General features: G+C 40.3%; 1 protein-coding gene across 2 annotated transcripts in view; it reads right to left on the bottom strand.

The window, feature by feature from the left end:
- shprh (SNF2 histone linker PHD RING helicase) overlaps window positions 1-12,652 on the bottom strand; it is a 108,728-nt gene that overhangs the window by 14,424 nt on the left and 81,652 nt on the right. For both annotated transcript variants that reach the window (XM_043681136.2, XM_043681144.2), the window contains 5 exons: window positions 11,834-12,059; window positions 8,224-8,367; window positions 5,389-5,490; window positions 1,214-1,285; window positions 77-265 (listed from right to left, as the gene is read on the bottom strand). In XM_043681136.2, coding sequence (XP_043537071.2) covers window positions 77-265; window positions 1,214-1,285; window positions 5,389-5,490; window positions 8,224-8,367; window positions 11,834-12,059 — 733 coding nt within the window. The remainder of the gene's footprint in view (window positions 1-76; window positions 266-1,213; window positions 1,286-5,388; window positions 5,491-8,223; window positions 8,368-11,833; window positions 12,060-12,652) is intronic.

Below are 12,652 nucleotides of genomic sequence, written 5' to 3'. Positions count from 1 at the left end.
ACAATAATGCAAATAGTTTTTAAAAGATCCCTCTCAATTTTGGCAGAAACAAATTTTATTGATTAAAACAGCTTACCTTAATGGGAAATTCGTCTTCTTTGCTTGCAGCCTCAGTTGTGAATACATAAGAGACTTCTTTGTGTGCTGTAGTTTGTCTGCAAATTGCACACTTGATAGCACTTCGCCGAGCACCAATACTGTACTGTTCTATTATAATGGCTATGCAGTCATTACAAAAGCAGTGTCCACAAGTCAGTACAGCCCACTGCGAATGAGAAGAGAACAGAGAACTGTGAAAGGAAACAAGCTGGATAATAAAATAAGAAATGTCAATGGCATTGGCAAAAAGTTGGTGGAATAAAGAAATCAGTTTGTTTTAGCGTATTTTTTTCCAACAACCTGACATATGAGTCAGTTTTGGCTCAGTGGGTACCATTCTTGCTTCTGAGGTGAAATTTGATATTCCTCCATCAGATAGTTTGAAGGGCAGTGAGGCAGGCTGTCAATTAGCAGCCACTTTGGAAACTCATCCTGCCACTACATCGCAGGGGTGAACCACACCCAGAGGGTAGCATGACTATTTTTACTGTGCAGACTGGTGTCAGCCAAGGGTGAAGGATACATCATAGTGTCATACAGCACAGAAACAGGCCCTTTGGCCCACCATGTTTATGCTGACCAACGACCACCAAACTACAATAATACGTTTACCTGCACTTGGTCCATAGCCTACTATGTGCATTTTAAGCGTTCTTCCAAATGCTTCTTAACTGTTGTAAGAGTACCTCCTCCATCCTCTCAGGCAGTGCATTCCATATTTCTACCACCCTCAATGTGGTACTGTTCAGAATTGCTCTGAAGAAGGGATACTGGACCCAAAACAGTAAATCTGATCTCGCACCACAGATGCTGACCAACCTGCTGTGTTTTTCCAGCAATTTCTGTTTTTGTTACAGGACATGGGAACTGGTTATTAGCAAACCATTTTTGAAAATGAATCCACTATCTGATGAAGAGTTTCAGAAATTTGATGGAATTATGAAAACATCTGAACTATACAGGTATGAAGTTTTAATTTTTTAAAAAATAGACATTATTTTTGTTCTAAACCTTGCCTAAAATGTATCAAAGAAGCTTCATATGAAATCTAACTGTGAAAGTGTTGAATGAATGCACACATACTGCAGCCTCAAACACCCTGCTACTAACTTACCTGCTGCCCTAATTGCCGTGAACAGATAGGACAGGGATCTGGATTGACACTGCCTGTTGATGGATCCTGAGACTGAAATAAAGTAAAAGGTGTTATTAGTTTATGCTTTTTAAAAACTTCCTTTCTCCTCTTTTAATCCAAGTAGCAGCTGTTGTTGTAATTCTTACTTGGGTGAGTACGAACTGATCAGGTTACCTCTCTTTGGGGCTGTACTTGCCTATCTGGAAGAAGGAACTAAGGGAATTGTTGCTAAGTTTACAGATGAGACAAAGATAGATGGAGGGGCAGGTGGTATTGAGGAAGCGGCGAGGCTTTCCAAGTACTTGGACATGCTTGGCAAGGTGGCAAATAAGTGGCAAATGGAATACAATGTGGTAAAGTCTGGGGTTAAACATTTGGGAGGAAGAACAGAGGCATAGACTATTTTCTATATGGGCAAAGACTTTGAAAATCTGTAGCACAAAGGGACTTGGGAGTTCTATTTCAGGATTACCTTAAGGTTAACATGCAGGTTCAGTTGGCAGTTAGGAAGGCAAATGCAACGTTGGCATTCATTTCAAGAGGGCTAGAAAACAAGAGCTGATTTCAAAATGCACTGCTGGTGCTGCATTTGGAAATATCATGAGCAGCTTTGTGCTCTGTACCTAAGAAAAGATGTGCAGGTGTTGGAAGGTGTCCAGAGGAGTTTTACAAGTTTGATCAGAGAGATGAAAGGCTTGTCATGAGGAGTGGTTGAGGACTCTGGGTCTGTAATCAATGGAGTTGAAAAGAGTGAAGGGGAATCTGATTGAAATTTACAGTGTATGAGAGGCCTGGATAAGTGGATGTGGAGATATTTCCAATACTAGGACAGACTAGGACTTGAGGGCACAGCCTCAGAGTGAAGGAATAACTCTTGAGAACTGAGATGAGGAGGAATCTCTTCAGCCAGAGGGTGGTGACTTTATGTAACTGATTGTCACAGATGGCTGAGAGGACAGTCATTGAGTATATTTAAGACTGAGATGGGCAGGATCTTGATTAATAAGTGTATCAATGAAAAGGCAGGAGAATAGGGTGGAGAAACATATTAGTCATGATCAAATGGTACAGCAGTCTCAATGGCTGAATGGCCTAATTCTGCTCCTATAGCAAGGTTTTATCAGATTAGTTCACTCCATTGATTAATACTAAGTGTCAGATTATCTATTCCTTTGGATTAATACTAACTCAGCAGTTTATGTGTTCCATCTCAGATTATCATTAATCCCTTAGATTATCTGATTCATCCTAGGTTCACAATCCAGATGCAATCACATTAGTTATTTCTTCCAGAATTATTAGTCATCTATTAGATATTTCTACAACTTACCATAGGGTTGGCACAGATATAACAGCTGAAAGAGAATTTTTTTTGTTGTAAATGTCCATTGATTTCACAACACTAAACCATCTCTAAAGAAAACTGCGCAAGAAATAAAACTGGAGTTCGAAAAGAGTTAATTCGCTGTGTTTTTTTTAAAATGTGCTACATGGAAAATAGAATTGCAATCCATCACAAGACTGACACCTAGTGGTTCCTTTGTCTGTTGTCACTTTATCTCAATTTACTATTCAGCGTCTCTATCAGTGCCAGTCACATGGGGCTTCCTGGTCAGATGCATTCCCACGTATTCGTTTTAAAGAATTATTCAATTAATCCTACTTTCTTTGCCTTCCCACTTAGCTCGGAAAATGTTTTACATTTAAATATATATCCAATTTCCTACTCAATCTGAAACATATGCTCAGGCTGGGCAATCCAGAATGCAACAACTCTCTGGAGTAAAAACAAATCTCTTTACTAACTTTTTGTCAATAATCTTTAATGGCTAATGATATTTAAATAATGATGGATAGGCCTGAGACATTTTCAGTAAGGAATGATTTGCTGAATATGATGGTGTCAGGTTATTACCTGACTAATCCAATGGACAACTCTCCCAAATTGGTCACAAGTCACCAGCTGTTAGTGAGGAGGACTTTGTAAGGTCACATGGACAAGGTATGCCTTTGTCAAATCTAATCCTAAGATTGAGGATGAGTGCCCTGATCTTGTTTTATTCTTCTTTGACTTTCTATACTGGTTTGATACAATGGAGTGCCTTGCTCAGTCATTTGTCGGCCATTTAAGAGTGAAGTATATTGCTACAGCTTTGAAGTCACATGTAGGCCAGATGAAGTAAAGATGGTAGGTTTTCCTTCCCTAAAGGACATTAGTGAACCAGATGTGATTGTGTGTCAATCTGGCAGTTTTATGGTCATCATTATGGTATTAGGTCTGTTTGTATTAGAAGTAATGCAGAGAAGGTTTATTCAATTGAGTCGTGGCACGAGGGGTATATTAAGAAAGGTTGGACCTGACCTACTAAAGTTTAAAAGAACAAGTGGTGTTGACAGTGTGGATGCTGAAAGGATGTTTCTCCTTGTGGGAGAAACTAGAACAAGGGAGGCTATTTAAAAATAAGGAGTCTCCAATTGAAAACAGAGATGAGGGTAAATGACATAAGTCTAAGTATTTCTCTTCCCCAGATAGCTGGATCATTAATTTTTTTTAAGATAGAAGCTGACAGATTCTTGACTAACAAAGGACTCAAAAGGGATCAGGGAAGGAAAGAAAGTGGAGTTGAGGCCACAATCAGATCAGCCATGGTCTTGTTAAATAGTGGAGCTGTCTCAAGTACCTCAGATTTACTCCTGCACTTAATTCATAAGCATTCCAGCTTTAATTAAAGAATGTTTAATTGTTGTATAGATCAAATTACTCTTCCGGTGGGTGGAACTCAGCTCTCTAACCCAATGATCCTTCACTACGAGAGGTTTCGAGTACAGGAGCTTGGAAGCACTGTTGCAGTTATACAGGGCCTTGGTAAGGCCACACCCAGAATATTGTGCGCAGTTTTGGTTTCTTTTTCCAAGGAAGGATGCTCTTGCTCTCAAGGAAGTGCAGCAAAGATTTACCAGGCTGATTTCAGGGATGGCAGGACTGATATATGAGGAGAGATTGACTAGGTCAGGATTGTTTTCCCTGGAATTCAGACAAATGAGAGGGGAATCTCATCTGTTTCCAAGCTGTACATCTCTACTACTCTATGACTAGATAGGGTAGGTGCAAGGTGGATACACCCAATATACACAATCTGAGGATTCGGGGTAGACCTATTAGGATGGAGATGAGGAGACACTTCTTCACCCAGAGTGATGAGCCTGTGAAATTCATTACCACTGTATACAATTGATGCCAAAACATTGAATGGATTCAAGAGGCAGCTAGATACAGCACTTGGACAGAATGGCATCAATGGTTGTGTGGAAAAAGCAGGATTAGGCTATGGAGTTGGACAATCAGCCATGATCATGATGAATAGTGGAGCAGGCTCGAAGAGCTGAATGGCCTCCTCCTGCTCCTATCTATGATCATTTCAGGACACTGGCTAAGATTGTGGGGAATGCAGGGCAGCTGTGGAGGAGGTGTAGTTTGAGGGAGGTTCACAAATGAACAGAAGGGAGAAAGCTTTATTCTGCCCACTTATATCTAGTTGTTACGTATGTGTGTGTGTGTGTGTGTGTGTGTGTGTGTGTGTGTGTGTGTGTGTGTGTTGGGGGCAGGGCAGGGCAGGGCCGAGGGGGGAGGAGAGGGCTGTCTATAGTTCTGTGCATTGTGTCAATGGCTTAGGGCCATTACCTACATCTGGTAGGTTCAAAATACTCACCGATGCTCACAGAGGGCTAATGATATCTGGGACACAATAAGTAAGGAGCCTTCTGATATTCATGATTCCAATTCAATCACTGACCCCATATGGATCAACTGCTACTGAAAATCATTGTTGGCCTTACCTTCCATTCCAGTAATGGCCCTAAGCCACATAGCTACCAACAAAAAAATGATGCCAAGACATCCAGAGCTGTTATAACTTCCTGGTGGCCCTAGGAACAGCAAACATCCACTGCCCAAATTCTTGAGTGTTGCATATATGGGGTGCCTCTGTACTATAGCTACAGGTCTAAGCATTTGCCTATGTGGGAATGACCCAAACCCTTACGATTTGGAATGTGAGGTGCTAGGCTGAGGCAAAGGTTCGATATTCTGGCCTATTGTGAGAGAACAGGTGTACTTTTGATTATATTCTGCACAATCAAGTGATCATTCTCACCTTCTCCAAATTTGTGAGGTAGAGCATTTGACCAAGCTTCTTCTGTAATTGTGATGTGGCTACAGCTTTGTCATTTAGAAGCTTTATTCGATTTTGTTCCACCTGCAAAACATGCAACCGTCATTTCTGTCTAATTTTCAGAGCTTGAAATATTCACCACATGTTAATGTTATGAAGGTGTAAAGGTACTGTACCTTTAAGAGAGTTGAAAAGGTAGCAAAGACAAAGCACAGACAGTCCATAACAATGCAACAATGTAACACTTGGTCAAAACTGCTAACAGTATATGGGTTGCCATGAAACAAAAACAAATTCAAATCTGGCCAGTTTAAATTATGATTAGATTCCCTACAGTATGGAAACAGGCCCTTCCGCCCAACAAGTCTACACCGACCCTTCGAAGAGTAACCCACCCAGATCAATTCCCCTACCCTACAAGTTACCCCTGACTAATGCACTTAATACTATGGGCAATTTAGCATGGCCAACTCACCTGACCTGCACGTCTTTGGATTGTGGGAGCAAACCGGAGCACCCAGAAGAAACCCACGGAGATACAGGGAGAATGTGCAAACTTCACACAGACTGTCGCCAGAGGTGGGAATTGAACTTGGATCCCCGGTGCTGTGAGGCAGCAGTGCTAACCACAGAGCCACCAGGCTGCCCTAAGATACCAAATTCCAATCAAATTTGAATTTAGTATTTTGATAATATTAAAGCCAATTAAACAATCCGATGTTTTGGGGTATAAAACCAGACATTTTGAATAGTTAGAGGGAGAACTGCCAAGCCACCAACAAGTACAGACTGTCAGCAGAACAGCTCTCTGAAAGGTACCTGCCTATAAGAAGTTTGCACAGCAGAACATTGAAAAGACAACAGAGGAAAATCTGCAGAAGAAGATACAAAGAGAAGATTCGACAGCTGATTAGTTTTGCAAGTTGAATTTGTTTTTGTAAATCTTAAAATCAGGATTTTTTATTGGACTATTATTATAAAGTGGGAGGTAAAAGATAGGTTTCAGAGAAAGGAGTTGTAAATAGTTGTTGGCTTTAATATTCTCTGCTGGACTTAAAAGAATAAAGTTGTTAATTTTTACTTTAAATCTGTCCTCTGGGACAGATCTTTGCCTTTTGAATTTTAACAGATTACAGCATTGGGTGAATCTTTTCTATGTGGCTAGTTTGAATTAGCAGAGGGATTTACCGTGTCATAACATTAAGCATCGTTATACCTTGTAATTTTACTGCTGGAAAAAGCAAAAATGTAAATCACTGCACATGTATTGCACAAACACATTTGCTTTCATTTTCTGAGAGGATTATGCAATGGTTCAGAATATTGTGTTCCTGCATTTGACTATATTAGGTGCACCAAGTAAAAGGTAACTGTCTTTAAATTCCTCAATCGACTCACCAGTACCCTCTCTGGCACCATCCCCAGCCCTACAAACCACTACGAACTCTCCAATTTTGGTCTTGTATTCATCTGACTTCCTTCATATATCAGTAGTTAGGCCCTCAGCTCTAGAATCCAATCCTTCCCATAAACATCTGCAGATCTCAAAAATAAATAAACCACTGGAAGGTGATGGTACTTAGTTCAAAGTAGAAATCGAACTAAAGAAAAAATAATGAAGCATTCTAACTGAGGTACTGAGGAAAATTACAAAGTTACACAAAAAGTAAAGATTTTTTGGTTCCTTTCAATTATTGAGTTGAAAAATGTGGTGCCTGAAAAACACAGCAGGCCAGGCAGCATCCAAGGAGCAGGAGAAACGATGTTTCGGGCATAAGCCCTTCTTCAGGAAATTATTGACAGGTGTAATCCCTCTGATGAGAGAAAAAAACCAACAATTTTTGAAAAGATTCCATTTGTTCCTGGGACGAGGGCAAGACAACAATCTGATGGTGCTTAAATAAAGTTCTTGAGAAAGCACCTTCCAAACCATTTCCATCTGAAGGACAAGGGCAGAAGATATATGGGAACACCATAACCTGCAAGTTCCCCTCGAAGCTACTCACCATGTTTACTTTGAAATTTTTTTTCAGTGTTGCTGGGTTAAAATCCTGCAACTCCCTTCTTAATGGCTTTATAAGTCTACCTATACCAAGACAGCAGCTCACCAGAACCTTCTCAAGTATAGCTAGAGATGGATAATAAATACTGGCTCAGCCAATATTCCCGAATGAATAAAAAGGAAAATCCCACAGCAGCAGAAATTACTTCACCCCACTTCTGCCAACCAATGAATCACAGATTTTGTTTTGTTTGTTCATGGAACGTGACCATTACGGCTGGGCCAGCATTTATTGCTCATCCTTAAAATCCTTGGAACAGCATAGCTTATTAAGTCATTTCAGAGGGCAGTTAAGAATCAACCACAACCAGGTAAGGATGGCAAATTTTCTTCCCTAAAAGACATTAGTAAACCAGATGGATACTTACGACAATTGACAATGACTATATGATTATTATTAATTCGTGTCTTCAGAATGTCTGGATTATTAGCCCATCATTACCACTATGCCATCACTTTCCCACACATGCTTGCAGTTGTGAAGCACTTCTGGACCTGATAAATGCACTGTACATATTATACAGAATTTACAGCATAGATTTTGCCACTGAGACCAATTAGTCCATGCCAATGTTCATGATCCCCTCTACCCTCTTCCCAGTCCGCATCCTTGAATCAACACATTCTTTCAGGTTTATATGTTTATCTAGATTATTGTGTACTTCTACAAATTCAAGATTTTTTAATTCTCTTTTCACATTCAATCTCTAGCATATTCGGAATCTGCAGATCTAAACACAAGTTCAACTTCATACCTCATGTGACTCAATGATATGAAGAACAGGAAGATTTGGCTTGGGCTCATCTGGAAGACGCACTTGAAAGCGCTCAGTTGCCATGGCTAATTCATCAATGGCAGAAACCCGATTGCGTAGTGCCATCCAATATTCATGGAGCAACTAGAGACAGTAAAAAAAAAGTGCTAAGGAAGATGCTTAAGGATGGATTGTCGGTTTTCAGTTTTACCACATGTGCTCTCTTTACAGAATGAAGCCATTCAGAACATTTGTTTCTTTGTCTTCTCCACATACTCAAAAACAAAACAGTATATATAGATAGACTTTGGTCTCCAATCGTTTGGACAGAAAAGAGACACCTTGAAACAGAAGTTTCACAGACAGATAAAGGGCACAGCTTATGTGGTCAGCAGAAAGAAGGCTGCAAGTTCCTGTAAGCTACCAGGTAGAACACAAGAGGGAGGACGGTCTCTGGTCAAGGAAATGCATCCTGTGCACTCTCAAGACATGTTAGATTTGCCCTGGTGAAGCCAGGAGGAGAAACAGCCAAATGGAACTTACAGCTGGAAATTCTCCTATAGGACTGTAATCATGCAGTGTGCTGTAGGTACATACATATGCAATGTGGGCTCATCGGTCACATTACACTTTTAGTAAAGGTATCCTTTCTTTACAATATTAGTTGCATACTAGGTAATATTTGGTCCATGGTTCTTTTAGTTTCCTTGTTAAAAGCTTTAAAACTTTAAATTCTATAATGTAATTCTTTTCAGCTAGTTATTTGGTGTTTAAATCACTTGTTTAAAAGTTAATGTCTGCAGGGATAGTAACAACTTGTTCCAGGAAAATAATATCCAGATTCTTCAGTTTCTCCATATAATTAAATTCGCTCATCCCAGTATTACCTTAGTGAATCTCCTCTGCCCATGGCTTTGGCATCTGCCCTCGAGAAGGCTCACAAAACTAAACATTATAGCCAAATGATTTCAAAATCACTTATTGATCACTTTCTTCGTTGTTTATTGGTAACAGCTTACTGCTTATTCATTGGTTACTTACCTCTCTATTCATTTAATTGTGTGAATGTGTGATACTAGAATAATTAAACATGCATGATTGATAATGTGAGGAGCAGGAAAATCAACATTTCTGGCAAAAGCCCTTCATCAGGAATGAGGCTGGGAGCCTCGGGGGAGGGGGGGGGGGGTGAGAGATAAATGGGAGGGTGTCTCTCCATTCCCCCGAGGTGCTGTGCTTTTCCAACACACTCTCAACTCAAATCTCCAGCATCTGCAGTCTTCATTTTTGTCATGATTGATAACGTGATCTTGTGATTGCAACACTAAAGTGTGACAGTTGGGTGCTGAACACAAGTGTTTCATAAAATTTTAAAAGTCTTGTGTTCGGCATTTGTTTGTCACACCTTAGCCCTTAGTCAGTCGGTAGCACACTTGCCTCGGAAACAGAAGATTATGGATTCAAGTCAAAATCAGTATCATGACGAAACAGATTATCTGACCACTAACATACTTCAGTTTGTAGGATCATGTTGTGTGCAAATTGACTGCTGTGTTTCCCACATTACAACTAATGACCACACTTAGAAAGCACTTTACTTCACTGGCTATAAAAGGCCTGTGAAAGAGTTAAACTAATGCAAGTTCTTCCTTTCTAAGTATATGAGAGAAAATGTTAACTATAATATTAACACTAATTCTACTTCACATCTATAAATAGAATAATTGTTTTACAAAACTATAAATAACTATGTATTGTAATAATAATAATTGCACAGAAATATGTAGAAATGACTTGAAGGCACTAGAAAGGCTTTCTTTCAAAAAGATCCTATCAAATTAAAGACTAATGAGATTATTTAGATCTAAAATAACTTGTAAATTATATAGACATCAGGGGACAGTATTTGTAGCTGTCCTTATTTACAAAGGATAAAGTAAACCCTAGGAGTTAAATATCACACAATTAGCTGAATATCCTTCAGCATTCCTGTTTTCTTTCATCCTTGCTAGGAGTGTGTGTAATTCTGCAGTCCTATCAACAAGATGTCATTTCTGTGCTATTTTCTGTTTTTTGTTGTCCAGGTTCATCACATCTGGAGGTGTTTTTCCAGAGTGAACAATCTGGGATTTGCTACATGAATAGTCTGCACTGAAGTTCGAAGAATCAAAGCTAAACAAACTGAAACATTATACCATGGAAAGAGGCCATAGGATATCATTCTCTCCTGTAATCAGAAAGTCCTTTCATGTTCCTCTCTTCCAGAGACAGATACTCTGCTCTCAATTTAAATATTAATTTTTTACCTCAAAAGGAAGTTCTGATGAAGGATTCCATGGTCTTGGAGGCAAGTCTAAGAACCATGCTCTTCACTTCTCCCTGGGTCCTTTTACATTACCAGCTACTCTTCTCTCAGTATCCTATTCCGTGTTACTCTCAACTGTGCAGAACACTGGTGTGTCCACTTCTGTCTGGTCATGGCTACCTCACCACCTCCTTTTACCTTAGAAACAGAGAGGATAGGAGCAGAAGTCGACCATTTGACCTCTCGAGCCTGCTCTGCCATTCAATATGATCAAGGCTGATCACTGAGCCAAATACCCTAATCCCACTCTCACCCCAAATCCCTTGATCCCTTTAACTACAGGAGCTATATCTACCTCCTTCTTGAAAACACAATGTTTTGGCCTCTGCTACTTTCTGTGGCAGTTAATTTGACAGTCTCACCACTCTCTGGATGAAGACATTTCTCTTCATCTCAGTCCTAAATTGTTTACCCCTTATTCTTAAACTATGACCCCTGGTTCTGGGCATCCCCACCATGGGAAACATCATTCCTGCATCTAACCTGGCTAGTCCTGGTAGAACTTTACATGAGATCCCCACCTCATTCTTCTAAACCTCTTACCCTTTGTTCTTTGGGATTCCATTTCTCAGGCTCTGGCTCTTCCTGCCTCTGATTTCTGAGAAACCTCTCTCCTCTTGAAATGCCGAGACCACCGCTCTGAATCATCTCTCCCTGATCTCAGAGACTCTTCAGGCCATCCCGACTGCACTCCTCATTGTTACAATTCTGTGGTCGTGTGAAGTCACGGAAGAAGGGGGGGGAGGAGTGTCAGGGGATGTGCTGTAATGGGACATTTATGCAATAATCGTCATGTATATAATCCACAAGCATCATCCTCAATATACCAGTTATTCTGACTTAGTTTGCTTTTGAGGAATGGGATCTTTAGCTAACGGGACAGCAATGAGGTATTCAATCCCAGAGTTGGACAGTTTTTTTTTCCTTTAGTTCTGGCTGGGTAAGAGATCCCTATTTCACAAATACCATTTTTCTTTGGGTATTTTCAACTGTGTTTTCAGTTGCAAATGAGCCTGGCGCATTGAAGATTGTGCATAGTTTGCCATTTATAGTGTTCATAATTTCAAGATGCAGAATGTGTCTAAATGTTGTCAGGCCATTTGTTAGGAGGTACTCATACATGTTTCATGTGACCATACCCATTTTTATTAACAAGATCCAGAGAAAATGTAATTTTAATCAGTGGACTCAAGCAATTAACTCTTTTTTTAAAAAATGGGCTGATTAAATTTATATGTCATGTACCTTGTATTCTTTTTTCCACAACTCAAACAGTTCCATAAAGATGTTCCCTTCTTCTATTAGTAAGGTATCAATTCGGTGCGCCTTCCCAAAAGCTAAGATGGCTTTTAAAGCACGTTCAGTCTCACTTGCAGCCCACAGCCCACGACTTGTGGTTGGCAAACGTTCGTCAACCAGGCCCTCGTCGTCTTCAATCATCTCTTCGAAGATTGCTTTCTGCCCCTTAACACTGAACAAAGGCAGAGTTTTAATTCTCCTCAATATAAAGTACACATTCTCTCTCTGTAGAATTCCCATTTATCCCATGGAAGTCCACCCCAGTTCCCAGAGATTCAAGCACAGAATCGTGGACCCAAGCCTTCGGAATTTTACGACTGCAAAGGGACATTGCTATAATTCAACAAATTAAAACCATAGAGCTTACCACTGCAGGATATTGATAACTTCCCCACTGCTTGTGCAGACAATGCTCCCCAAATTATTGCGTTATGCCTTCAGAGTTAACTGGCATTGTGGAAACAATCCCAGTTTCCCATGTCAGCTCTCCCTATCAAACTGATTGATCAACTGTGGCCTCGAACTGCTGGGCCTGTTCCATTCCAAGTTAACAGTGTGGTGCTGGAAAAGCACAGCAGATCAGGCAGCATCCGAGGAGCAGAAGAGTCAACACTTCGGGCAAGAGCCTTTCATCAGGATGCTGCCTGACCTGCTGTGCTTTTCCAGCACCACATTCTTGACTCTGATCTCCAGCATCTACAGTTCTCACTTTCTCCCAGTTCCATTCCAATTCATTAGGATAAAGGGCTCTTGCCTGAAACGTCG

The sequence above is a fragment of the Chiloscyllium plagiosum genome, unplaced genomic scaffold, assembly GCF_037043375.1.
Source record: "Chiloscyllium plagiosum isolate Xiang-an unplaced genomic scaffold, Cpla_swu_hap1 HiC_scaffold_3, whole genome shotgun sequence".
NCBI lineage: Eukaryota > Metazoa > Chordata > Chondrichthyes > Orectolobiformes > Hemiscylliidae > Chiloscyllium > Chiloscyllium plagiosum.
The sequence above is the reverse complement of the archived record's forward strand: the minus strand, read 5'-3'. Positions and strand labels throughout refer to the sequence as shown.